A 26,349-nucleotide genomic window follows, 5' to 3' on the forward strand; every position below is an offset into this window, starting at 1 on the left:
CACCAGGGGCCCTGACCACACAGACTCCAAAATAGCAGAGTGGACACCACAGTATGATGGATCAGGGTGTGAGACAGCGGTGTTCAGGGACAGCAAGGGAACAGGACCTTTCTCCATGAGGTGGTCTAGCACATTCTGGAGCCAGAGGCCTGGGCTCAGGTCCTCTCTCCCCTTTACTGGCCAGGTGAGCAGAGGAAAGAAGACACCCTGGCGTCAGCTTTCCAATCTGAAAAGCAGGGATGACAAGTCAGCGCCTCATCTGGTTCCCAGGGGGGACTATGGGGCCAGACAGGTGCTAGAAGGGGCCAGGGCCACTCCAACTGTCCCTTCGCCCCTCCCAGGTGGACACCCTCCATGTGGTGGGTCACACACTTCGCCCTCAGAACTGTCAACACAAACAAGAGCCCTCTTGTGCAAATATAAAGGGGTTTATTCACTTCTGCCATTGGGAATACAAAATATAACATGTAAAAGGCGCCCTCTCCCACTCGCCCCAAGTCCAGTGTGAGCACCGCCGCTGGCTGTCCAGGGAAGGCTGCTGTCCGCCGCACGCCCTCAGGGAAGGCAGCTGACCTGAGCCACCCTCAGGCTTCGAACACGGCGCAGCTGGTGCACAGTGCTTTCTCATAGATATCACTGCAGCTGTGACGTGCCAGGGAGGAGAGAGAAAAGCTGGCGTTAGGGGCTGTATCGTGTCCATCCCCATAATTCAAGTGCCGAGGTCCCAACCCTAGTATACCTCAGGGCGTGAGCCTATCTGGAGACAGGATCACAGCTGAGACGGCCACTGGGGCAGGGGCCCTACTCCAGCACGACTGGGGCCCTAAAAAGAGCACCCCATGAAGAGAAAGACAGAGGATGACATGAAGACGCGGGGAGAAGCTGGCCGTCTACAAACACCAAGAAGCACTGGCAGCCACCGGGGGCTAGCGGATCCCCTCGCAGCCTCCGAAGGAACCAGCCCTGCGGACACCGTCATCTCAGACTTTGGCCTCCAGAACTGGGAGTCAGGAAATTTGCTGTCTAAGACCCCCAGTTGGTGGTGCTTTGTGATGGGGGCCACGGCCGACTCGCACAGCAGATAAGGCCATTTGGGGCCCAACCTGGGTTTCAAATAGGACAGGAGCTCTCCACAGAAACCTCCCAGGGTCCTGTCAGAATTCCTTGGGCCATGAAGGCTTACACGGGAAGCATGTCAAACAGGGATTTACTCTGATGAAGCAAGACTCTAGGAAAGACTGGGAAGTCTAGCAAGTCACAGGGAGAAACTGATCAGGAGAAAAAGCGCAAGGACACAAATAGGCAACACGTTATAGGAAACACAAGGACAGCGCAGTCTAAGCTGTGTCAACAGAGCAGTCGGGACTGTTGGCCACTTGGCGCTTTGGATGCTTTGCTGGTGGCACAGCGTGCCGGCTGTCAGGGCAGCCCCCGGCCAGTGCCTGCTGGTGAGCCCTGCAGGCCAGGCCAGGCATGGGCCAGTGCTGGGCCACCAGGCCTGAGTTAAACCAGAGCCGCAGGGAGAGGCCTGCCCTCACACAGCTGGCAGGGGAGGGGACAGAAGACAGCGGGCATTATGGGGGATGCCACAGACATAGCTTCCTGCAATGACCTGGAGCGAGTCATTTATGTGTAAAACAGGGCAGGCTCTCTCAGGCATCCCAGTGTGAATTCTGTGGGCATCTGGGGAAGAGGAAACCGGTTCGGGGAGTCCGGGGGAGTCCTTCCAAGATGCCTGTGCAGGGCGAGAAGAGGGTCCGGGCATGTGGGGCTCCACACAATTCTCTCTGGGGACCATATTCTCCCCTCAACCTGCCCTTCTGCTCTGGGTTCACCTCGTCCCCAGTGAGGAGGCCCCTGGACATGGGAGACCACACCTTTTCAGTTTACCTGTATGCAGGAAGAGATGAATTGGGTTGGTGGAAACCAAAGAAAGAGGATGCGACGTTTGTAGTTGCCTAGACAGGACGCCGAGTCCCCCTACTCCCACATCACAGCCAGGGGGACCAGCCAGAGCCTCGGCGCTGCTCCCCAGCGCACCCACCCCCAGCGGGGCTCCAGGCTCCCATCCAGCTGAAGAAACTCGAGATGTGACACGTGGTTCTGTCTCAGCCCAGCAGCCACCCCGTGACTCTGGGTGACGTCGTCTGCCCTACAGGGCAGATTCCTACCCACTGCCTAGAGTGGCCACTGGGGTGGGGACGGTCCCCCCGCCCAGCACTCTCTGAGCAAGGACGGGGTCCTGGCAGCTGCGGCAGACACACAGGCACAAAGGGCAGGTCAGGCAGACATCCCACCTGCTTAAGGAAAACGCATAGCCACGCAGACGCAGCCACAGTAAAAGCCACAGCGTGCACCTGCCGCCAAGCACCGGGGCTGCCTCAGATGACGAGAAGCTACACGGAAAACAGATCCGCGAGAAGTGCTGGCTAGTGAGGTCCTAACAGGAGGGCCGAGAAGATGAGAACAGGATGCTGCCCAAGACAGAGGGCCATAGCCAGCGAAGAGCAGGGAGCCTGGTTCTTCAGAAAGGGTCACTAACTGTTAAAGCCGGGCCAAGCATCTATCACGGTCACATCCCGTCAGGCAATGCCAGACGGCACGGTGCCAGGGGCCACGCAAGCAGGTGCTTGTGGGTGACCCCCCCCCCACGTATGGCTCACTGAGGACATGATCATGGCAGCTCGGAGGATCAAAGCACTTACTCCACAAGGCCGCACAGGGCACAGGCCACGGCGCCACAGCCCCAGCAGGTGCGCACACACCGTCGGCACAGGGCTCGCTCGCACTGGCCGCACACCGCTTTCCCGTCCACGGCTCTCACGCACGAGGAGCAGGCGATGGACGCTGCCCCAGATGGGTCTGTGAGGAAAAAATGCCACACTGTCAGCCAGGAAAGGACACTGGAAGAGTATGGGGCGGCAGGGTCACCCACCTCCCCATATACCTGAGGGCAGGTATATGCCACCCCCACCCCACCCAGCACTGGATCATTCTGACAACCTGTGAGCCAAACAGAGCACACAACACCCCTGTCACAGGAGACAGCTCTAGGGTGAGACGCGCCTGTGGCCATTCATGTGACTCCGGGTTTGGGCTCCTTCCCTTCCCTAGAACTCTCTGCTACCTGGGCCTGGGTTGGAGGGCTCAGCTCTTCCCCAACCGCTGGTGTCAGAGCTCTGTGTAGCCCACCTGTGTTTGCGTGGCCTATTGCTTCAGTGGTTAGCAAAGAGGTCCTAGGCCCCTCCTAGACCCACAGACCAGATTTGGAGGTGGTTAGTGACTCTGTTTCTAAAAGGCAGCACAGGCGATGGTCTGAGACCCACACCGCACAGGTATGGAAGCTGCGTGTCTCCACCTGCTGCAGGTGGAAAGCAGGTGGGGCACCCAGGCGAGTCTCTGCTCCTTCTCTGGCCCAGCAGTTAGAATCTGCTTAACCATGTCCAGACTGGGACACTGGTGAGGGTCAGGCCTTGGGTAACAGCAGCCTTCGGGGCCGTCCGGCATTTGCCTGACTCATCAGACTTGGCTGGACTCCTGCTTGCCGGGTAGGAGGGGCCTCTGAGCAGATAATTTTGTCAATAAAGAGAAATGCACATGCCACCACCACCCTCGGTGCCACAGCCAGTGCCACTCACCGGCTTCGGAGGTCTGCCCAAGGCTCCTGGTCAGGCGGCCGTCAGGTCCAATCAGCATCTGCCCACGTGCAGCCCTCGGGGCCTCCACGGGGCCGGGCTTTGGGGACTCGGGCAGGTCAACGACGGCACAGCCTTCATCCCATGTGTGGTCCATGTAGGCTTGGGCCCCGAGGAAAAGGAGTTGCTTGGTCTTCTCTGGGGAAGACAAAGCACCCTCATGTTCACACCTGTGCAGCACAGGACGCCCCTGCACAGTACCTCACCCTGCAAGCCTCACACGGACCCCGCTGGGCGGGCAGTGAGTCCTCTTTGGGGCCTCTGTCACCCAGTAACCCTAGCCCAAGCGGGGTCCTGTCAAGGTGGGTCCTGCTCTGTCTCCATGCGAGATTGCTCTTTCCTCCCGCCTTTTGCTGCCATGTCCTCAGGAGGGCTCCTGCCCTGCAGCCCCCCTTGTGTCCGACACAAAGGACACAGACAGGGACACTCCTCTCCTATCACTCTCACCTGCAACTCACAGCTGGCCTCAGCTCACAGGCTGTGCCTCCTCCCGCAGCACTGCCACCCTGAAAGCAGGCTCTGTGGCAAGCTAATTCACAGGACAGGTTCCTCCTCTGCCCACCCAAGCAGGAAGCAGCCAGAGACTGAGCTGGCCCGCCACCTCAGGTCAGTGGGCGTCCCACTGCTTCACTTTTTGCAGAGCTGCTGGCAAGACAGGGCAGCAGCCGGCTCCTGACAAAGGTATCCCAGAACCTTCCAGACCGAACTATCCCTGGGAGCTGAAGTGGTTACTCAGCCCCCAGAATACTGGCTTTCCATCAGGCTGCAGTTCAGTCACCTGGGGGACTTCACAACGTCAAACACCCGGCTCCAGGCCCAGCAATGCTTTGTTCTTCCTTTTCTACCTCACCCCATCCGGGACAGATTCTAGAAACCCTGCAGCTCCACATAAAACGGACAGCAGTGACAGTTACAGGGCAACTAATGGAGTGGCTGATGACAGTCCAGCCACAACCTGCATGTCTTCTTCCTGACCCTCCACAGTCCCCTCATTTATAAGTGGCTGTCACATGGTGAGGTTAATCCTTGTCCTCAAGGACTTGTGGTATAACCGTGGCAAAGAGATCAGGGTGACAGCTGTGGCTTGGCTTTCACCACTTGAGTCACGCTTACTATGGAAGGCCCAGCGAGCCAGCCGCCCTCCCCGACCCAGCCCTGTGAATGACAAGCTCTTGCAAATGCCCTAGTACTCAACGAGACAGTCAAGACTTAGACTGACCTGGTCCGCTTCCTGTTTAGTTCACATGTCCTAAGAGGGCACACAGTTACAGTTCCACCAGACTCCCTGCCCTCCTCATCTATTACCAGCACGGCCTGTGAGGCATCTGAGTTTGCAACCCTAGTGTGCAAGGAGAGGGCGGGGCAGTTGCTGACGCTGGGGAGATGCAGCAAGAGGAAGAGAACTGGAGAGGGGCTGACCCGGAGGCTGGGCTCTGTCCCCCATTCCCAAAAAGCAAGTGGCACCACTCAATTACCAACACCTTGGGTCATTCTCTCACTGCTCCACAGTATAAACCTTGTGCCCCCAACCACTAGGCAAGGTAAATTCCACTTTGTACCTGCCCCAGATACTAGTCATTCCAAAGTGATGATCAATAATAGCGATATGCCTAATGCCTGCATAGGAAAATCCACCTCAGATAGGAAACTGCTGCCCCACCTGCTCCAGGCCCCACCATCACGGCGCACTCACCTCTGAGCTCACTGCCCTCACATCTGGCCTGAACTGGAAATTGCTACTCTACTCTCTGGCACCCCCGCCTCTGCTCACTCCGATCCCGCTATGCTGCCCTCTTCCTCTCCTCTCCCTCTGTGCCTAACTCCTACTCGCCTTGCTGGATTAGACTTAGGCTGTTCCTTCAAGAAGCCTTCTCTGATATCCCTGCAGACGCTGCTGCAGCGACCTGAGCCTACCCTCACCGTGGGCCTCCCTCACTGGGCTGGGCGCTCCCGGGACGCAGGGCACCGTCAGTCTTGTTTGCCTCTGGTCTCTAGGGCCAGCCCAGCGCCTGGCGGGGCGGGCGTGCTCCATAAATACCTTTTGGGGTAGAAGAGGCGCTTTTCCAGCTTAATCCACCCAGGACATCCCATCCCCTGACCTCTCCCAGGGCCTGCGGGGCCCTGAGCGCAGAGACTACGGCATCCCTCACAAAGTCCGGACGACAAAGTCCCAAGAAAGCACCAAGCGGGCGCCACTCACTGAGGACCGTGACTCGTGGAGAGCTCGTAGAGGAAGGGGTGGCGACAAGGGCAGCGACAAAGTGGACGGCCCTGGGAGTTACTCAGGTCCCACTAACTGACCCCAGATGGGGCCAGCCGGTGTCCCCGCGTCCTCCCAGCTCCCAGGAACTCGGGGCCGGGAAAGTGGACGCCACCTCATGGAGGAAGTTGTGGCCCGGTGGGATGGAGGCCCCACCACGGCGAACCCTCGGCAGCCGCCCCCGCACTCACCGAAGATCTCCCGTGAGTAGCGCTCCCCGCACACGCCGCGGCTCAGCTCCTTCTGGCCCACGCGGACCTTGAGCTGCAGCGGGGCCGCGGCCGCGAAAGGGCAGCCCCGCTTGGGCATGGCCGCGGGGCCCGAGCGACGCAGCTCCGCTGTCGCGCGCGCCAGACCACTGACTCCCTAACGTCACAGCAGCGCGCCAATCTGCGGGCGGGGGCGGGGCGGGGCGAGGGCGCGGCGGGGCCCAGGATAGGCTGGGGTCGAGGTCGGGGGCGGGGCTCCTGCGCAACTAGGCGCTGGATAGGCTGGGGGCGACGTCGGGGCGGGGTTCGCGCGACGGCGTTTGCAGCGCGGGAAAGGTCGGGGCGAGGTTGAGGGTCAGGGTGCGCTCCCGGCGCGGCAGAGGCCGGAGGAGAGCTCGTGGGCGGGGTTCGTACGAGCGCAGCGCAGGATAGGGTGGGGGCAAGGCCAGGGCTGTACTTGGTGGCACAGGAAGGGCCAGGGGCAAGGCTGAGAGTTGGGACTGTGCAGCGGGGTCGGAGACAGTAATAGGGAGAAACTTGTGCGTCGGGGGCAGGGCTCATGGGAGGTGCGGCGCGAGATAGGTCGGTGGCGACGTTGGGGGCGGGACTCGTGGGAAGCGCGGCGTCAGATAGGTCAGTGGCGGGCGACGTCGGGGGCGGGACTCGTGGGAAGCGCGGCGTCAGATAGGTCAGTGGCAGGCGACGTCGGGGGCGGGGTTCGCGGGTGGCGCGGCGCCGGATAGGTCAGTGGCAGCATCGAGTCCGCTTCGTTTTGGTCCCTAACAGCTTTGGGCGCTGTTTATATTTCCTTGTTCCTTTTCCCCAAGTTTGAGGACGACCGACTCTTGCTAGGTTTTGACAGTGGCGGATTCCTAGCCTTCTGCTCCCGCTAGCCCGAGCTGACGTCCCGCAGGCCCACGCGGGGCCCAGGGGCGACAGGGCCCGCTCCCGCGCTGCCCACATTTCCTCCATTGTTTGAAAAGTGCCCTTTTTTTTTACAGTTGGCTCATTGACTGGGGGTCCCCGCGCCGTGCAGTGCGCCCGTGGCTGTCCGTCTCTGGGGTCCTGCTCAGCAGCGGTCCCTGCTCCCCTCTGACCGGGTCTCTGTGGCTGTCCCTCTCTGGGGTCCTGTTAGTCAGGTACATTTCCTTGAACAACATCAGTGTCAATACTTTTACTCTAGTTTTGTTTTGTTTTGTTTTGTTTTGTTTTTTTGAGACAGAATCTCACTTTGTTGCCACGGCATCAGACTAACTCACGGTAATCTCAAACTCCTGGGCTCAAGCGATCATTCTGCCTCAGCCTCCCACGTAGCTGGGAGTACAGGCATGCACCACCATGCCCTGCTCATTTTTTCTATATATTTTTAGTTGTCCAGCTAATTTCTTTCTATTTTTAGTGCAGACGGGTCTCACTCTTGCTTAGGCTGGTCTCGAACTCCAGAGCTCAAACGATCCACCCACCTCGACCTCCCAGAGAGCTAGGATTACAGGCGTGAGCCACCGCGCCTGGCCCTCTGAGTTAGTCTTGACGTCTCTGTCTGGAGAGTGGCTATGAATTCTAGCCCTGCTCCGTCAGGGCTGCAGGGAGGTGGTAGTGGGTGTTCACAGCAAGTGTTTACGGGATACATCCTCATCCTGGCGGACAGTCCAATGCCTGAGTGTGTGACCATGACCAGGCGCCCCTCTCACACTTACCTCGTGTGCTGGCAGGCGACCTTGAGACTATTGTCTGACCCATGTCCTGTTTATTACTATCAAGTCAGCTGCTCACTAGGAGAGCCCTGACCAGGATAAGAGTTAGGTTCAGGTGTGTCAGGTAAGGCACAGAGGGGACGACTCAACAGGACACTTGAAGTAACAGAGGCATTGTGTGACCCACAGGTCCAGAGAGAGGAGGGCGGCCTGCCTCAGGCAGGTGTGATCACCAGAGGGTAGGAAGCAGTTGAGGGAGTGAGCGACCCGTGGGACGAAGCCTTTACTGGGGCCCAGGCATTGTCCAGGCTGGTTTCCTGTGGGGAGTTCTGATTAGTGGGCATAGTGCCAGCAGGCACCAGACCCGTGGAATCTTGCTGGGACTGAGAAGTGGTCACAGTGGCATGTGTGCAGCCCACATGAGGATGGGGGTCAGTGGGGTGAGTCACGCAGGCTGAACCCAGTTGTCCCATGGTCACCGGGGGTCGGGGGGTGGTGTAAGGCAGCGACCTGGTTGACCACCTTGAGGAACGGGAGGAGCCAGAGAACTGGAAGTTGTGCTGAGGGTGACCGAGTCCTGTTTCTGGTGGGAGACAGTCCAGCTTGCATCCAAATGGATGCTGAGGCAGCATAAAATGACAAGAATTCACCATAATTATCAAATCACCGATTTGTCCTTTATCCGTGTATCGCACAGAGACCGCCACTGCCTCATCTGCACTGGGGCCGTGTTCTCCATGTGATGTGCAGACAGCCCCTTATCTTAACAACTCAGATGCTCACAACATCTGCTTCTCAAAGAGAAGGGATGGGGACCTGTATTGTTTGCCTATTGGTTGTCTGCACTGACCTATCACTCGATGACAGACAGAGCCTCCTGACCCTAGAACACATGAAAGAACCATTTCCCCTCTAAGTTGGTGTCCTCTTACCCAGTAGAACCTCCACAGATACCTGCTGGCACTGTCTGTGGCTCCGCCTCAAGGTTTCATCCAGAGATGAAGAAAAACAATGACAACAACTGTGTCTCTGTGGAGGATTTAGCAGCTACTACAAAATACAGGTTTGAAAACTTTTTTTGCAGCTCTCTAATTTAAATGGCAGTTGAGGCCAGGTGCAGTGGTGTACACCTATAAGCCTAGCACTTTGTGAGGCCGAAGTGGGTGGATCCCTTGAGCCCAGAAGTTGGAGACCAGCCTGGGCACCATAGTGAGACCTCATCTCTAAAGAGAAAAAAATGAGCCGGGCATGGTGGCGCACGCCTGTAGTCTTAGCTCCTTGGGAGGCTGAGGCAGGAGGATGCTTGAGCCCAGGAGTTGGAGGCTATAGTGAGCTATGATGACACCCACTGTGCTCCAGCCTGGGACAGATTGAGAGCCTGTCTCTGAAACAACAAAGTGGCAGGTTAAACTTGTGAAGCGAGGCTTGTAGCTTTTTGTACAGAATGGAATGATTTCTTTTTCCTTTGAAAAAATGTCTGCTGTGTGTGAGGGTCGAGTCACACAAGGTGCCATCTCCCGTCCCCCAGGAGCTTCCCTGCGGCGACAAAGGGCTCTCTCCCTTTGTCCCTCTTGCTGTGTTAGGGAAGGAACACGTGCACCTGCCGAGAGCTGACGCCGCTGGGGAGGGCCAGCAGCCGCTGTGGCATGATGTGTCTTCCTCCTCTCAGGTCACCGAAGGCCGTGCTTGGCATTGTTTAGAGAAGTTGGTTGCACACCTGAGTCACGGGAATTCAGAATGGAGCCCGCCACTGGGCGTCTCCAAGGTGTGGGTCGGCCAGAGCCCGGAGCCCACAGAACTCTGTCCCCACTGTGGGACGGGTCGCACGCGCAGCGGCACCCTGTCTGGTTCCAGCCTGCAGGGCGGCGTGTCTCGGGGAACCCCTCCCCTCTCAGAAAGGATACCCAGAGGGCGGATGTTTCTGTAAATCTCCCCCACACTCTGAGAAGTTACTAAGGAGGCCACCACGTGCCTCACGAAGCTCCGGCCAGTTACGACGTGGCTCATCCCAGCAAAGGAAACCCAGAGGGACGGCGGCCACTCGGGCCACTGGCATGAGGAGGGGCTGCTGGCGAGGCCTTGTCACCCCCATGGGGAGGACAGGAAGTCCTGGGTCAGCGGGGCAGGTCCTGCCCAGGCAACAGCTTTAGAGTGAAATTTGTTTATGTGTTTAGTTAGTTTTGTTTTGTTTAGAGGTGGGCCCAGGCTAGAGTGCAGTGGCATTGTCACAGCTCACTGCAGCCTCGGACTCCTGGGCTCAAGTGATCCTCCTGCCTCAGTCTCCCCAGGAACTGAGACTACAGGTGTGCGCCACCATGCCTGGCTAATTTTTTTTTTCATTTTTTTCTATAGCTGGGGTCTTGCTCTATTGCCCAGTCTGGTCTCCAACTCCTGGGCTCAAGCAGTCCTTCCACCTCAGCCTCCCAAAGTCCTGGGATCACTGCACCCAGCTGTGTTTAGTTTTCAAAAACATATTTAATGTACTTGGCTCTCTTACAGAGGCTTCTTTCCTAAGCGAACACACGGCTCCGCTTTGTGAGGCCAACAGCACGGGCATCTCTCGGGCAGCCGCGTCCTCCATGCTCTGCGCAGTGAGATGTCACCGTTCAGTGTTTAAAAGCAACGAGGACAAGTCAAACCGTGAAACCGCCACTCTCCTTCAGTGGCTACTGGATGTTTATTACGACATGGCTCCACCTGGGCACACAACCGTGTGACTGTGTGTCACAGAAGGTCTCCGTTTTGAGCACTTTGGCTCATTTTAAGGAGCAGAATTTTAAAAAATGTACACAAGGTTGGCTTTCTGATGTTTAAAATCACTGTAGAAATCAACGTGTTGAGCTGAAGGCTCCAATAGAAATACAAAAGTCCAGAAATCGTTCTCATGTTTCTTTGTTCACGGTGTTGGCTGTGGTGGCCAAGGGCCGTGGCCGCTGCTGTCTCTGTGGGGCGGGACGCCGGCGCAGCCCAGGGGCCGGCTGGTCTAAAACAGCTGGATCATCGACTCTCTGGACTTGCCGACACCGACCCACTTGACTGCGAGGGCGGAGCAGAGCGTTCGTGGAGTGAAACTGTCATTAATGTCGCGTCTGTTTATGTGGTTCATACAGCAAAGGGGCTGTGTTTTCTTCAAATGGAAATAGCTCTAATTTTTCAGTTACACAGGCCGTACGTGTTGGAGGATTAATCCACGTGCAGCAGAGAGCAGGAGCTCCTCCCCCCCACCCTGCCCCTTGGAACCGGCCACCCCGTCTGCAGGGGCACGTCTCCCTGCGGCCTGCTGTGGGTGCGGACTCCCTGTGCTGCCAGAGCAAGCGCGCCCTCAGAGGGGGTGTGTCTGTCTGCCGTCCCAGCCGCTGACAGGTGGCTGTTCCTGGCAGGGCCACACCCGCCCCTGGCTTGGGCCCTCCTCACCTCGCTCTGTGTGATACGTTCTCCCGGAGACCATACTTGGCTGGTTTCTCGTTGTGCACCAAGCCCTGCACTGGGATGTGGGCCTCTTGGGGTGCCCAGGGCCTGGGGGGCAGGGAGGGGTGGCCGGGGGAGGCAGGGCACCCACCTGGGACTCCCAGGTGGTTCTCCACGAAGCGGACATAGCTCTGGGCCTGTGGGGGCAGGTCCTCCCACCGCCTGGCGCCCGTGGTGTCTGCTTTCCAGCCAGGCAGCGTCTCGTATTCAACCTCGACCTTCTGAAGTATCTCCTGGTTAGCTGGGAGACACGGAGGAGCAGGTCCCACAGACGTTTGGTGACACGGCGGCCCCCACCCCAGGGCCCGCTTGCCCAGGGACTCGCAGCGAGGAAGGGGTCCAGGGTGGGTGAGGCACTGTTTGGTTTTCCGTGTCGGGTGGTGAGTGGGAGCCGGCAGGGGGCTCGGACACCGGCTGCACCCCTTCCCGACCATGGGACATGCCCACCCTGGACACGTATTGGCTAACTGCTGAAACCTCCACGGTGACATCAGCCGAGGAACTCCAAGGCCTTGCCTGGACATTCTAGGAGATTCTAGACTCCTGGAGCATTAAAGGATGCTTACGGATCTATGTCCCCTCACCCCGAAAGTCAGCTTTGTGGGTGCAGGGACTCCATGCGGGGTCTGCAGCTCAGGCTAGGAGCCAGTCACCCCTTACTGACAGAAGATGCTGGAACAGGGTGCCTGCTGCAATGGTTTTGGAGCCATGGAGCCGGGCAGGGTCTGCCTGGGGCTCTGGAGGGGACTTGGCAGCCTCAGCTCTTACAGGGGTCGGGGGTCATAGGGCCAGGGGACACTGCCCAGAGGACGTACGAGGTTCCTGAGGCCAAGTGGCACTTCGAGACCTATGTGGGCCTGCTCAGAGGAGGTTTGGGCAGTTTGCTCATGCCTACTGGGGACGTGGGGCCAGAACGTGATCTGGGCCTGAGGTTGAGGGGCATGCCCAGATGCGCGGGTAACCGTGACATCCAAGAGAACAGCATCTCCTTCTTGCCTTCCAGAAGAAGGGATGCACAGGGGCAGGAGAGACCCCAGTACGCCTCTAAAAATCTAACCGAAAAGCATGTTTTCTTAGATGAAATCGTCATCCTTCACATTTGCTTGGGGCGTTAGGGTTTCCAGAGCAGTCAGGTCCCCATCCTGACTCAGGCTCACCCCACGCCCGCCGGAGGTGGGCCTTTTACCTGAGGCAGGTCAAGGTGGCTGAGTCAGCTCCCGACAGCCACCCAGGCCTGTCCCCGAGCCCTTCACAAACCACCAGTGGGCACCTGCAGCCGCCGTGGGGCCTGTCGTGGGAGGACCCGTGAGAGCCGGAGGTGCATCTCGGGGACAGGCGTGTTGCCCTTTGCCTGCCCAACGTGAGAGGCGCTGCCCAGTCTCCGAGAAATTGCAGGTCCTGCCCGTTTTGGTGCCCGTGAAACAGACTGACAGAAAAGCCAGTACCTCGTCTCCCATACCTGGGAAGTAGGGGATCCTCTTCCCGCTCAGCTTGTAGGCGACACCCACTTTAATCTCGCTCAGCACGTCCAGGATGTCCAGCTTTGTCAGGGCCAGCCTGTCCAAACCGAGACAGAGAGACAGACTGGAGAAGGGTCCTCAAGGCTAGGGTTTCTTCCTTTTGCGCGTCACACCCTCGTTTCTCCTCTGTTGTTTACGATGGCAAGTAGAAGATAAAGATCAGGTGATCCCAGAAAACTGCCACGACTGCCAACAGGTGTGAGAACAGGTGCCCCACCCACGCTCACCTCGTGGCCGCCCACGCTGTGGGGGTCATCCTTGCAGGTGAGGGACCTCAGGTGGGCTGTGCAGGTGGCCTTTCCTGCTTGGGGTTTTGCACCCTTCTTTTGAGCCCTGAGTTACCTCCCCGTGGTTCTAGGGGGAGCCTGAGGCTGGCTTGTGGGACTGTGGGAAGCACTGGGAGCTCCTGCCAGTTGGGCCCCACCAATAAGCGTCATGTTGTCATCAGCTGCCTTGGTCTGTGGCTCCTCTGGGCCCCGTCTGTGTGCCACCCCGCAGGATGAAGCTTCTAGAAATGCCAGGTGCCCCCTGGGGCCCAAGGGTGAATGTGAGCCTGCTGTCCCTGCCAGCTTGTTGCTGCCGAGTCCCGCAGTCCCTGCGGCAGGATGTCCCTGCTGGGGAACAGATGAGGCAGAGCCCACCACGCGCTCCGGGGCTCTGCAGATCTCAGGGCTTGGGCCCGGCCCTGGCTTACACCTGTCACACCCGCTGGGCCTGTGTCCTGGGTGAGCAGAGCGGACAGCAGCATGGGAACCTCGAGGATGCCAGAGGCTGCACCAGGCAGCCCCAGGGTCCCGGCCCGGCCCCCTGGGCAGGTGCCAGTCCTGTGGGTGTGGGGGTCCTGGTGGGGACGGCGGCGGATGGCCCAAGGAAGGGCTGCTTACGCGGTGAACCCGTTGACCATGTGGGCGTATCTGAGGATCATCAGGTCTAGCCAGCCGCAGCGCCTCTTCCTGCCCGTGGTCACTCCCCATTCATGGCCGCGGCTCTGCAGCAGGTCTCCGATTTCCTAGTGACAGCAGAGCGACCATCCTCCCAGGCCACGACGGGAGCCCTGTGCCCCTGGCCTGGCCCCCTCATCCCCTGGGTCAGGGGAATCCTTGAAGCCACCACCCCCTGATGGAGTTGCCCCTGGTGTCTGGTTCCCGCGTCCCTGGCAGGTGCGTCTGGCAGCCCAGGCTCACACCCGGCAGGGCCTTGCTGCCACTGCAGTCTGAGCCGGCGAGCTGGTCTCTGGAACACACCAGCCCCTGGGCCTCGTGGGGCGTGGGCCTGGCCCTGCAGCCGGCTCTGGGGACAGGGCATGCGTGTGTCTGCCGACACCCAGCCCCAGCCACTCACAGCACCTGCTCCTCCTCCCTGCTCGGCACAAGGGCTGTGCCCTCCCTGCCAGGGCTCACGGGTGAGGCTGAGGAAGGAAGGCTGCGCCTCCTGGGCAGCTCCAGAAACACCCGAGGCAAAGAGCTGAGGGGGGCGGTGGGCTCTGCTTTCAGCCTGGTTCTGGCTTGGCAGTGACGGACCCAGATCCTGCTGGGACAGGGCTGAGGGCAGGTGCCGGCGACCTCTCTGAGCCAACGTGGTCCACCAGCTGCCCCAGACAGGGGAGTCCGAGGGGGCTGTAAGGCACCCCTCCCCTGTGGGCCTCTCACTTCCCCAGGGAAATGAGGTCCTACAGACACATGTGCACACACGTGTACACACGTGGCCCAGGCCACGTGGTGCTAGTGTGGTGGGAATACGCCAACATCCAACGCCCCCATCAACCGCCACCCCTGGCCCTGTCTGGCCCCTTAGCCCCCGCCGCGTGGCAGCTCACCCTGCCCCTGGGCGCCCTGCCTGTGTTCCCCTGGGTGGGGGCTGGGGACTCACGTTGATCTGCTCGGTGGGGAAGGCCCCGATGCCCACGCGTGTGGTGTAGACCTTCACCACGCCGTACACATCGCCTATGTTCTGGGGGGGTATGCCCAGGCCTGTGCACACGCCGCCCACCGTGCAGTTGGATGAGGTCACGAAGGGGTAGGTCCCTGCAAGACAGATGGGGTCGGGCTGCCCACCACCCCCGCCGATGCTCCGCCCAGGCAGCAGGCGGTTCCACTCCCCGAGTGTCCCCTGAGTGGGTCTGACGGCCCACCTGGCGCGCTGGGTGCCGGGCTGCGTGGCTCACGCACGAGTGTGGGGTGAGGAGAGGGAGGAGGCTGCTCCTGGTGTGGACAGAGGTGGCCAGGCCACCGTGGTGATGGGGGCTTAGCTGGTGTGCCCGTGGGCTCAGGGACAGGGACAAACCGACCACCGAGGGCTGCTCTGAGCAGCCTGGCCAGCTGCCTGCCACCGTCCCGGCCTTCCCCCAATAGCTCCCCCACCCTTCCCTCCTCCCCTCCCCTGCAGAAGCTGGGGACAGGGACGCTGGGACCACTTCCGTGGGTGTGGGTGTCACTGCGGCCTTGGCCCTGCCCCTGCCCCCGGGGTGCTCCCTCGGCCTGGTCTTCCCTGGCGGACAGAGGCTGCCAGGACGAGCGCCCGCCAGGCCTTACCGAAGTCGATGTCGAGAAGGGCCGCGTTGGCGCCTTCCACCAGGATTTTCTTGGGGGGCCCGTGGAGCGCCTCGTACATGAAGTATACGCCGTCGCGGACCATGGGTCGGATCCGCTCAGCAAAGGCCTGCAAGGACCGAACAGCGGGATGGGCTGCAGCCCTGGGTGGAGGAAGCCCCGGGTCCCTATGAGGGCTGGCCAGACCCTAACAATAATGGCTGGCAACAGGTGTGCCCTGTGCTGTCCGACAGGCACCCCGGGGCCTGCCTGCCCGCGCTGCCCCGCCTCACCTTGAGCCTTTTGAGCTGACCGTCCACGTCTATTTCCAGGGCAGGGAACATGGACTGGTGCTGGCGGGCCAGGCTCTTGAACCTGCACAAGCGACAGTAGCTACGGCTGCCCCGGGCCCAGAGCGCCTGGTGCCCGCCCACCAGCCAGGCGCTCTGCAGGCCCCCCCTGTTCTGGGGCTGCAGGGCCCAGGTACCTGGTGGAAAACTCGTCAAAGTCCGACAGGAGGTCGCAGATGCGGAGGCCCGTCCGGGCAGCTTTGGACGAGTAGGTGGGTCCGATCCCCTTCTTGGTGGTGCCGATGCTGAAAGGTGGGGGTGGGTGCTGTGGGGGCCTGGCAGACCCTGCCAGACCCCTAGGGCCACCTCGGGGAAAAGGGCCGAGTGGGGTGACACCCAGGTGCCAGAGCCTCAGCAACACTCAGGAGCCTGAGCGCCAGGAGAGCTGCCTGGACCACCAGTGACGGGGTGCTGGGCCCCAGGCCTAACCCACTGTCGGCTGCTGCCTCCACAGCCTGGACCCGCTGCCTGCCTGGCTGAGCCACCTGGAGCTCAGTGTGGCACCGTCTGGCCAGGCTCTGCGTGTGCACTAGTATAAGCATGTGCATGTGTGTGTGCACCGGTGTGTGCATGTGTGAGCATGTGCACTGGAGTGTGTGTACGTGTGAGTGTGTGCACCAGTGTAAGCATATGCACATGTGAGCATGCACATGCGTGTGGTGTGCGAGCCCGTGTGTGCAGTGGGTAAGCATGAGACTGTTGACTGTCCCTGGCAGGACCCGCTTCTGCTTCACTCCTGTGTCCCTGGCACATCGAGGATCCAATAACCCCCCTTGAGTGGACAGATGGTGACTGTCGGGGTGGGGGCAGGATTGGGACAGGGCCAGAGCTGCGTGGCCTCGTGAGTCTCACGTCTGCCCAGGTGCGGCAGGTCATGCGGGTGTGGCAGGTGACGTCAGGGCATGCTCACTGCCAGGGGGCTGTGTGGTGGCCGCAATGAGTGAAGGCACAGAGGACACCAGAGAGAGGTGGGCAAGGTCAGGGCTTCAGCGATGTGCTGGGGCATGTCGGGGTGCTGTTTCTGGGGGCTTTGCGTCCATCGACGTCCCCTCCCCGTCCTGCCCAGGACCAGACACATCCCCGAGTTGGCCGACTTGCAGGACCAGAGCACCCGTGCCGACGGGAAAGTAGCAATGTACTTACTTCTTCCCCTCCTGGGCTTGGCGCTGCACTTCCTGGAGTCCGTCGACGGCCTGGTGGAAATCGAACACTGTCGGGCCGGGCGGAGCACCCGGGACAAGAGAGAAGCAGAGGACAGAGGTTTACGTGGGGCCCTCGCCTGCCGCGCCCGAGCCTCCCGGGAAGGGGCTGGTTGAGGTTTGGAAGAGGACAGACTGCCCGAGTCCCGCTGTGCTCTGCACAGACTCAGGTGTGCCCATGCCTCTCCCCGGGCCTCAGTTTCCCTGTCTGCAGACGGGGGTAGTGATCCCTGACCCAGCCCCTCCTCGCAGCTCTTTGGAAGGGGCGGAGAGGGTGTGCCCTGAGCTGTGGGGAGCGCGCGCCCTAGAGCCTCCAGCCCCTCAGGGTGCCTTACCGAGGTGGGCTCTGTCAGAGATGATGAGCCTCTTCTCCCAGTCCTTCAGCCCTGCGGGGACACGGCACAGGTGGGTCTGCAGCACAGGTGTGCCGCAGCTCACAGGTGAGGTGGGCCCGGCTCCCTCGGGGAAGGCACGTGGGAAGGAGCCATGTGGTCCCCTCTGCTGTGCAGGAGGCCACAGGCCCTCCCCTCGGTGCCTCTTCTCCTACTGAGGCTCCTGGACCCCGGCCGTGGGACCCCCGCAGATGCCCGTGGGCTTGTCCTGCCCCAGGCTGAGTGCCTGGCCTTCTCCCTTCTCTCGACAGCCGCTCTGGAGTGGTCTATTCCCCTCAGGGCCTCAGCCTGGGGACCTCCTGGTGCCGTGTCCCCAGAATTGGGCTCCATGAACTCCTCACTGTGACCTGCAGCCCTGAGGCTGGAGCTCTGCTTCCTCCCAGGGCCCTGCCTCGGGATAGCCCGCCACAGTCCGACCTGCCCACGGCGGGCCGCGGGTCTCTACCTGCCTCTGTGTGCCTGGCGACACACCCGCTGAGCCCCAGGAGCCACATCCCTCCCTGCTGGCACGGTTGACCCAGTTGCCCCCAATCCCAGCTGCACACCAGGGGCCCTAGCTCCCTCCAGGACTTCCTGAGTCTAAGTGTGCAGGGCCGGCTGGCCCGTGCACAGGCAGCAGCCACGGCAGGTCTGCCTGTCCCCCCGCGGGAGGGACCCCCACTGAGGTGCCAGTCAAGGACGCCACGGCCAGGACAGGGCAAATCTGCAGGGACACGGACCCACCTTTCTTCTCATTCTTCTCCGCTTCCTCGAACAGGCCCGGCAGGTGAATGACCACCCCGTTGCCTGCAACACACGGGCGCAGGGGAGCGGGCTGCGGTCAGCGTGCAGGGGCACCATGCCCACGGCAGCGCTGTCCTCAGTGGCCACGAGGTGTCCACGGACCGAGCGGCCAGGTGTGGCCTGTCCACACCGTGGAGCGTGACTTAGCACCACAAAGACAGGAAGTCCTGACGCACGCTACAAGGCGGTGTCTTCGGAGGGCACTGCGCCCGGTGAAATCAACACTCAGATGTGGTCCAAACCGCAGAAACAGGAAGTGGAATGGGGGGCGGGGGCCTCGGGAGGTGGGGAGTTGTTTAGTGTTTTGGGGTTTCAGTTTGGGAAGGTGAAAAGTTCTGGAGACGGACACTCCCTTGTGTTCACCCAAAGGAGCTGAAACCTCACATCCACACGAAACCCGCACACGAGTGTTTATAGCAGCTTTATTCGTAACTGCCACGGCCTGGCGCCCTGTGCTGGGTGAGAGGACACAAGACCCGGGGTCCCCAGACAATGGGATTTTATTCAGTGCTAAAAAGGAACAAGCTCCCGGGCCGTGAGAAGACACAGGGAAAGGTAAATGCATGTTTCCGCGGAAGTGGCCAGTCTGCAAGGCTCTGTGCTGTCTGACTCCCGCCTGGCTGGCCGTGGGACAGGCCGAGGGAGACAGGACATCAGTCTAGGCAGGAGTGACCAGAGACCATGCAATCCACAGCGGGCACAAAAGGTCACCCAAATGCCACAGCATCCTGAGATAACCACGCGGCAGGGCCTAGAGAGCCGCAGGCTGAGGCGCCCCTGCGAGTCTGCCCCTTGCTGAGCCTCTGCCGGCCACCATCTGGCTGCTCCGCCTGCCGAGCCGGCCCTCGCTGGTGTTCCCGGTGGCTGCCCAGCCTGGGCTCCGGTCGCTGGCCCTGCCCTGTCCTCCGAGACCAGGCAGAGCGCCTCCAGGTCACGTGGCGCCTCCTTGGCCTCGCTTCCCGCCAAGCGGGGCCCAGGGCCCGGCAGAACGGGCGGCTGGCGGGAGAAGGCTTCCTGCAGCACAGCCGGGGCAGAGGCCAGCCTGCCTCCCAGTCCGCCTGGGGCTGGGGACCAGGGGCTGCGGGGACACAGGGCAGGCCATCGCCCGGGCTACGGCCTCCCCCCTGTGAAATACGGGTCGTCACCGCCCTGTCCTCGCTCCATGCTGGGGGTCCAGAGGCAGGGGCTGCTCCACCGCACAGGCTCTTGGGCGAGTCTGCCCTCTGCCCCAGCCCCGGCCACCCACAGCTGTTCCCCCGCTGCCGTCTCCCCCTCACAGCGGCCAGAGCCCGTGCCAGCACTGGGCACAGCCCATAGCGCCCGCAGCGCCTTCCTGACCGGCAAGCGTGGCCTTGCTGTGGTCACGGAGAGAGCGGAAGGAAAAGGAGCAGAGGGGGCCTGGCCGGGCTGGCCTGGGGGGCCAGGAAAAGCTGCTGTGAGCCAGGGAATCTCGGGCTAAGAACTGAGTCCAGGCTGGGCAGGAGACGTGGTGTCGCGAGAGCCTCAAAATCCTGGTGGCGGGAGGTGGCCTGGCCTCTCAGGGGCACTGAGAGGTCACCAGGGCTGCAGCCAGGGAGGGGGGCGTGGACAGAGGGACGAGGAGGGGCAGGGACGATGCCAGCCAGACAACCGCAGCAGCCCAGGCGAGGGGACGGCCTGGCACCGCACGTGGCCCTCGCACACTGTCACGCGTGCACACACACATACACACACACACACACACACACACACACACACACACACACACACACAAACAGGGAGTCCGAGTGCTCGGGCAGCCTCTGTGCCCCCAGCCCGGTGAGGCCCGTGCATGGTCAGTGGTCAGGTGGGGACTGGCAGCCCGACCGGCAGGGCTCTGAGGACAGCGCCCAGGTCAGGCAGGTCTGCTCCTGCCGCCCTCCACCCGCACGGTGTGGGTGTCCTCTCGGCCCGTCCCAGCCAGCCGGGGCACGCTCGGGAAGGGCGCCCAGCGGGGGCAGGGGCACTCACCGATGAAGGACACGGCCTTGGTGTTGATGATGCCGCTGGGCAGCAGGTGGAAGTCGTACTCCTTGCCGTCCACCACCACCGTGTGGCCTGCGTTGTTGCCGCCCTGGAACAGAGACCGGGCTGAGCCGCAGGCACCGAGCGCCAGGCCCCCAATGGGACCGGCCCCGGGGCCTGCCTGGCGCCCCAGCCGACCTCTGGGGCCGGGTCCAAGTGCAGGTGCTCAGAGTGTCCTCCGCCCCACAGGGCAGGGCCACGGCCTGGGGAGCCAGTCCAGCGGGGGCTCTGCTGTGTGTCTGGGGGCCGGGCTGGCTGAGCGTCCTGCTCTTTGGGTGCCGTGCAGGGTCCGGTCGGGGACTGGTCAGAGAGGTCTGGCCCAGGCTGGTGCCAACGCCTCCAGGGCTCAGTGCAAAGACCAGGGCCCCCCACAGCCCAACCTGCCCTCACCCCTTTGGCAGGGACCCCCTGCTGGGCTGGCACCTCCCATCTGAGGATGAGAATGCGAAAGCAGTGCTGAGGCAGTGTGGCCCGGAGCACCGGCGGCAGGCTCCCTCTTTTTGGAGCTTGCAGGAGGCTGGGCTGGGGAGAGGGCCCGGGCCCAGGAAGCGCGTGGCCTCCCTCTGGCCACGAATGAGCCACGCGACACAAGCAGACCACTCGGTTCCTAAAGAGGGGCCACCCCCCAAGCTCTCTCGCCTCTGGCGAGGAGTCCCGCTCCTGGGCACTCAGGATGGGACAGGCCCTCCAGAGACCGAAAGGCCCCAGTTTGGGGTCACTTGTCCCCCTGGAGACACCTGTCCTTGCTCTGCCCTCGCCCCCGACACAGGTGGCAGCTCCCTCACACTTGCCGCCGTGGTGGAGCCAAGTCTGCTGTCCCCAGTGCGCGGGCTCCCCCACCTCCCAGCTGGCAGGCCTCTGGGGACCTCAGGCACCAGGCCAGGGGCCGCCCGCCACGGCCAGGGCCAGACAGCCCAGACGGAGGCAGGTGCCAGGCCAACGTCGGCCGCGAGGACACGCGCACTGACGACAGCCGGCAAAACCCCAGCGGGCACGCCTCACCTTTGTTGGGGGTAAACACAGGCACCTGGGGACAGACACAGGCTGCTGTGGGACGGCGGGCGTCAGATGGCCCTCAGGTGACCCAGGGCCCTGCCAGCGGCAGCGGCCGGCGTCAGGCCACTCCTGCAGCAAAGGCGCCACAGAGAGCCGGGCGAGAAGCCCTGGCGAGTCTGGCCGCCCTGCCCTGCCCGCCGCTGCAGCAGGAGGTGACGGGGCCCCTGCGCCCAGGGGAGGCCACGGTCCGCAGGCCCTGCGCCGCCGTCCCCTGCAGGTTCTGTCCATGCGAGGTCCCGTCCCTCCCTCCTCACCCAGCACCCCACGCTGCTGGCTCCTGGCGTCCTGCGTGCCCAGACACTGACCATGCCTCCTGCGCAGCCCAGCCTCACTCTTCCATCCACCGCGCCTCCCTGCCCAGCCCAGCCCTGGCACACCACCTGCCACCACCTGGGCTGGAGGAGGCTGCTGACCTCCGACCCAGCAGGGCCCTCACCTCGTGGACCACTCAGCCACTGCCCTTCTATGCCGCTCAGTCACACAGGGTGGGGCTCGGACGTGTCCACTTGGCCCCAGGGCCGGGAAGGCACCGACCCTTTCTCCCCTGAGATGCTGCACCCCACCCTCAGCCCCACCTGAGGCACCCGGCTGAGGGGAGCCACCGCCTGAGCCCCCACTTCCCGGCACTAGCCGAGTGCGTTTCCCTGACAGCCCGGATCCCCCTGCCCTGGTGGAGCCATTGGCCACCTGGTGCCCCTGCAGGCTGGCTTCCCACTCAGGCTGGGAGGACGAGGACAAGGACGGCAGTGGGTGGCGGCTGCACCTCTCCCTCCTGGACTGGGAGCGACTCGGGGCCGGGACCAGCTCTCCTGCCGCTGCCTGGTGGACAGCCAGTGCAGAGCGGTGACGGCAGGGGGCTGGGGGCCACCCGATGGTGGTGGCCGCGCTCGCCCGGAGGCTGAGGCTCCTGGGCCCGACCTCTCGGCAGAGGGAGGGGCCTCAGCTCCCAGCGTGGCAGGGTCATGGCCCACCGCGTGGGAGACCTGAGGTTACCCAGTGCCCCCTTCCTTTGGGATCTGCTCGTGGGCCCCTTCCCCCGGGACAGTGGGGCGAGGCCCGGGAGGAACGGAGGCCGTGGCACGGCGGGCAGCTCTCGGCTGCCCGGGCAGACGCTCCACGGTGATGGGCTGCGTGACTGTGGGGAGCCCCGCACTCTGCTCAGGGGCACGGGGGCGGTGAGCAGCCTGCTGGGGGCGGCCGCCCCTGCACCTCCAGGGTCCCTGGGAGCAGCCTGGGGCCCGAGGCCAAGCGTTCCCGACGGCCCTTGGAGACAGCCCCAGAGACAGCCGAGCCTCGGGACAGGGCCACACAATGCCCGAACGCCAGCGGCGCCAGCTCTGCCACCCCGCAGACGACGCAGCAGGAGCCCCTGCGACCTCACGTCCCTGTGGACGCTGCCACCGCTGCCACCCCAGCCCTGGCTGGACCCGGCCCCAGCTGCAGGTGGAGGGCAGGGCGGCGATCACCATGGGAACCCGTGGGCTGGTGCCTTGAGGTCCAGGGCAGGGAGCTGGCAGTACTAAGGGAAAGTAGCTTGGTGATGGCCGAGCTGGGGACGAAGGCTGACCGCAGGCCGCCGGGGCTGGGGTGCAGCAGGGGACACGGTGGCTGGGATGTGCCTGCCCGGGGAGCACGGCCTCAGCTGCCTATCGGGGGCGAGGAGTTGGACACGCAGCCTGACTCTCGAGGGAAGGAGACTCAGCAGACACAGGAGAGGAGGCCCAGGCAGGGGTGCCCAGGGGTGCCCAGAGTGGGAAGGGGCATTTGGGCCAAGAGAAGAGACGCCACGGCCCCACAGACTGCGGGTGACGTCCAGGTTCCGTGGTGCGGCCAGGGCGGGGAGGGCAGGCCCAGCTCAGGAGAGACTCGGCCTGGAGGGCAGAGGCAGGGCATGGGGGGCAGCAGGGCGGGGGGCACGGCACAGCCCCCGACAGACCCACAGCCATCGGGGGTAGAGCGGGACCCCTGTGGTGGGAAGAGATGGGGGCCGTGGGCACAGAACACAGGCCCAGCGGACTCGGGCTGCCGGCGGCAGGTCCCAGGAGCAAAGAGCAGCGGCAGCCGGGACCCCAGGCCTGAGACCAGAAGGAAAGCAAGCCCCTGGGGGTGCTAAGGACCTTCTGACCACGGGCCCCGAGTGACAGGGGTGGGAAAGGAGCTTGGGCAGCCCCAGACCACCTCTGGGCAGGGCGGGGAGTGGACGTGCACCAGGTGCCAAGGGCCGCGAGGGCTTGGTGGAGAGCAACGCCCACGCCCATGCAGCCTGGCCACCAGGCAGACGGCCCCAGCCATGGCTGACAGACCAGGTGGCCCTCAGGCCCTGGGGGCAGCCAGCCTGCCGTTCGCACACGCACTCAGGCCCCGCCGCCTGGCCCCCCAGCATGCACATTTCCTCGGCCCCTCTTCTGCGCCTGGGGACCCCGACTTCTGGCATTGTCAGCGGGCTGCACGCCCCTCTCCAAGTAGGGGCAGCCTTCCTTCCCCGGGGACATGTGGCTAGACTCCTCCCCCCGCCAGCCTCAGACAACACGGGGTGGGCAGACGTGGGGGCACAAGCAGCGGGGAGGCCCGTGGCAGGCAAAGTCCCCACTGCTGGGGGAGGGGCAAGCTGGGGTCACTGGACACCTGGGGCTGGCACAGAGAGGGTCCGCCAACCTTGCCTTCCAGGAGTGGCCCCGCCGAAACCCCAGCCCGTCACCTCTCCACGGAGGAGGGGGGGACAAGCCGGCCAGGCCCGGAGCTGTCGGGGTGGACACGGGCGCCTGCGAGGGCTCCCAACGCAGCATCCCATTCCTCAAGGTCTCTGAGCCTTGGTTTCCCCACCTGCGAGGAGCTCTGCGGAATGACGCCGCCTCACTGGCGCGTGTCCGGGGGCTGGAGGGAGGGCCCGTGGGCTCCAGGACACACTCATCCGATACGCTGGAGCTCGGGGGGGCCCCTGGATGAGGGGCGTGTTTTGACCTCAGTCGGAGAAGCCGGGCTGGGCGAGGGGTGCCCGGTGGCCCCTGGTTTGGGACGGCTCCGCCCGCTCTGCCCCTGCTGGTGCTGGCTGCCGCAGGGAGGGCGCGTGCGGGGCCGGGGGACCCACTGGCAGAGCACCAGGGGCCGTTCCAGCACCATCTCCACAGCTGGCGGCAGAGCCTGGCGGCAGAGCCTGGCAGCCTTGTGACCGGCCCTTTGGGCATCGTGAGTGGCAGGCGCTGGCCCCGGGCGTGTGCTGGTGGAGCCCGCAGGTCACGGGAGGGGCCCTGGCATCACCGCGCAGGGGCCTGAGGAAGGAAGGGGGGCGTGGCGGCCCTGGTGCTGGGTGCCCCAGAGGCAGAGGAGCTGGAGCTTGCTGGACATGTCCTCAGGCTGCTGGGGACAAGAGCCTGACACACACACAGCAGGGTGTCTGACGGCTGCCTCTGGGACCTGGGAGGGGATCCTCTGCCTGGCAGGGCAGAGAGGGGTGGGAGATACACTCCCCAGGAGGCCACCATCCCCCACGGGCAGGAGCAGCCTAGATGGCTGCTGAGGCCAGATCGCCCTGAGCCAAACAGGTCCTTGGGCTGATTCCCTTCTCCAAGGGGCTTCCCCGAGCCCCCAGCCCTCCTCTCAGAGCTCAGGACAGAGGCCACAGAACCAGGAGAAGGGGCTGGAGCAGATGTCCTTGCCCCATTTTTGACAGCAGCCTCCGGACAGGACTCCAAACCCCAGTGGTGCCAACAAGGGCACTGCAGAGCTGACCGCTCTGTGCCCAGAGCTGTAAGTCAGCCCACGGGCAGTCTGGCACACGGTGGGGACCCACGGAGACCCTGGGCAGTGGCCCTGAGAGAGTGCCCAGTGGCCAGCACCGGTCGGAACAGATGGGGGCTGTATGGCCTCTTCAGTGGCCACCACCAACCACCAGGTCACCTGGCCAAGAGTCTCTGGTTCCACCCTCTCCCCACATCGTCCCCTCCCAAGCAGCTTTCTTCAAGTCCCTGCCCCCAGCTGCTCCCCCCAGGGCACCTGGCCCACCACCACCTCTGCCTCTTGCTGGCTGACACATGCATGGGGTCACCCCCTGCCCGCAAACAGCTCTCACCCCTTTGGCCACCTGCCACCTCCTGCAGGAGTTAGCCGGCCTGTCCCAGACCCACATCTGCCACCCCAGGTGATCACAGCAGGATGAGAAAGAGGGGTGTCCTGGGACCCCCAAAACACCCGGGAGCTGCCCCCCCAATGGAGGACCCAGCGTGACTCCATGGCACGCCCCACCCCCTGAGGATTGGGTGTCCCCAGCTCAGCGACTTGTATTTATAGCTCTGCCCCTGGCGGGCTGCCCTAGGGGAGTGGGGGTGGCAGGTGGAGGGAGGGTTCAGGGGGGTGGTGTGAGTGGCGTGCATGAGTGCGTGTGTGGGGTGGCCCCAGGAGAGGTGCTGGGGAGGGAAAGGAGTCCAAGTGGCATGACCTCGTCAGGGCGCAGGAGGACAGGGTCCGGTTGGGTGGGGGAGGGGGCTCGCTGAGCGGGTGGGGGAGGGACCCGGGCCCGCCCGCACCTGGCAGCGGCTGATGATGTCGGCGTCCGTGGCCAGCAGGTCCACCACCTTGCCTTTGCCCTCGTCCCCCCACTGCGCGCCCAGCACCACGGTCACGCGGGAGCCGGTCGCCGCCGCCTCCTGCTGCAGCCGCCCCCGCTTGACGCCGCCCGCGCCGGGGGGCCGGTCGTTGGAGGCTCGGGTCCCTGACATGCTGGCTGGGCTGTCCCGCGCAGGCCGCCCGAGAGCCCGCGGGCCGCACCCTTAAATGGGGCCGACCAGGGCGGGGGCAGGAGCAGGGGCGGGCCCGGGCGGGCGCCGGGACGTGCTGGTGACCTCTGGCCGGCCATTGCCCGCCCGGCTGGCCGCCGCCGGGAGCCGAGTTGGGGCGTGGCCTCTTCGGGAGCGGCGGGGGGCGGGGACAAAGGGCGGGGCAGGCAGATGGCCCGAAGGCTCCCGCGAGTATGCTGGGGGGCGGGTTCCCGCAAGTCCGCCGGGGTAGGGGCAGGGCCAGGGCTTGTGCACCGCGACCCCACCCCGCCGTGCAGGGCCTTCAGGGTCGGGAACCGCGGAGTAGTCCTTGAACGGTTGCATAAGGTCCACAAAAGGGCGCTGCGTGGTGCGCCCCGCCTGAGGGTCCGCATGCTCAG

The 26,349-nt window shown here is 63.3% G+C and overlaps 2 protein-coding genes and 1 long non-coding RNA gene across 6 annotated transcripts; 1 reads left to right on the forward strand and 2 right to left on the reverse strand.

The window, feature by feature from the left end:
- Positions 1-409: 409 nt before the first annotated feature.
- Positions 410-6,349, reverse strand: SIVA1 (SIVA1 apoptosis inducing factor). Its single transcript, XM_012746395.3, has 4 exons — positions 6,147-6,349; positions 3,639-3,833; positions 2,706-2,862; positions 410-642 (listed from the first exon to the last, which is right to left on the reverse strand). The coding sequence occupies exons 1-4, from the start codon at positions 6,262-6,264 to the stop codon at positions 585-587; spliced, it is 528 nt and encodes a 175-aa protein (XP_012601849.1). The 5' UTR covers positions 6,265-6,349; the 3' UTR covers positions 410-584.
- A 120-nt stretch (positions 6,350-6,469) lies between these two features.
- LOC105861097 (uncharacterized) lies at positions 6,470-10,736 on the forward strand. 4 transcript variants are annotated; one of them, XR_012919660.1, is made up of 3 exons: positions 6,470-6,500; positions 8,798-8,921; positions 10,358-10,736. It is a non-coding gene; the product is annotated as an uncharacterized LOC105861097 (long non-coding RNA). The 4 variants fall into 4 exon arrangements; XR_001149376.3 differs by having other exon boundaries at positions 6,481-6,570; XR_002223252.2 differs by lacking the exon at positions 6,470-6,500 and adding an exon at positions 6,834-6,907.
- Positions 10,495-26,023, reverse strand: ADSS1 (adenylosuccinate synthase 1). Its single transcript, XM_012746396.3, has 13 exons — positions 25,721-26,023; positions 20,088-20,190; positions 18,039-18,101; positions 17,259-17,309; positions 16,868-16,934; positions 15,862-15,969; positions 15,668-15,749; positions 15,378-15,504; positions 14,716-14,870; positions 13,731-13,855; positions 12,786-12,883; positions 11,418-11,567; positions 10,495-10,894 (listed from the first exon to the last, which is right to left on the reverse strand). The coding sequence occupies exons 1-13, from the start codon at positions 25,910-25,912 to the stop codon at positions 10,842-10,844; spliced, it is 1,374 nt and encodes a 457-aa protein (XP_012601850.1). The 5' UTR covers positions 25,913-26,023; the 3' UTR covers positions 10,495-10,841.
- Positions 26,024-26,349: the final 326 nt, after the last annotated feature.

The sequence above is a fragment of the Microcebus murinus genome, chromosome 6 (assembly GCF_040939455.1).
Source record: "Microcebus murinus isolate Inina chromosome 6, M.murinus_Inina_mat1.0, whole genome shotgun sequence".
Taxonomy (NCBI): domain Eukaryota; kingdom Metazoa; phylum Chordata; class Mammalia; order Primates; family Cheirogaleidae; genus Microcebus; species Microcebus murinus.

Bases quoted from the DNA above. Each gene is read 5' to 3' on its own strand.
- ADSS1 (XM_012746396.3), bottom strand. From the start codon at position 25,912: ATGTCAGGGACCCGAGCCTCCAACGACCGGCCCCCCGGCGCGGGCGGC. The intron at 15,970-16,867 runs GTAAGTACATTG...CCCACCTTTCAG, and splicing joins CAAGCCCAGGAGGGGAAGAA to CATCGGCACCACCAAGAAGG. The intron at 15,750-15,861 runs GTACCTGGGCCC...TCGCTTGTGCAG, and splicing joins TTTGACGAGTTTTCCACCAG to GTTCAAGAGCCTGGCCCGCC.
- SIVA1 (XM_012746395.3), bottom strand. From the start codon at position 6,264: ATGCCCAAGCGGGGCTGCCCTTTCGCGGCCGCGGCCCCGCTGCAGCTC. The intron at 2,863-3,638 runs GTGAGTGGCACT...TTTTCCTCACAG, and splicing joins TGGGCAGACCTCCGAAGCCG to ACCCATCTGGGGCAGCGTCC. The intron at 643-2,705 runs GTAAGTGCTTTG...GGCACGTCACAG, and splicing joins GCCCTGTGCGGCCTTGTGGA to CTGCAGTGATATCTATGAGA.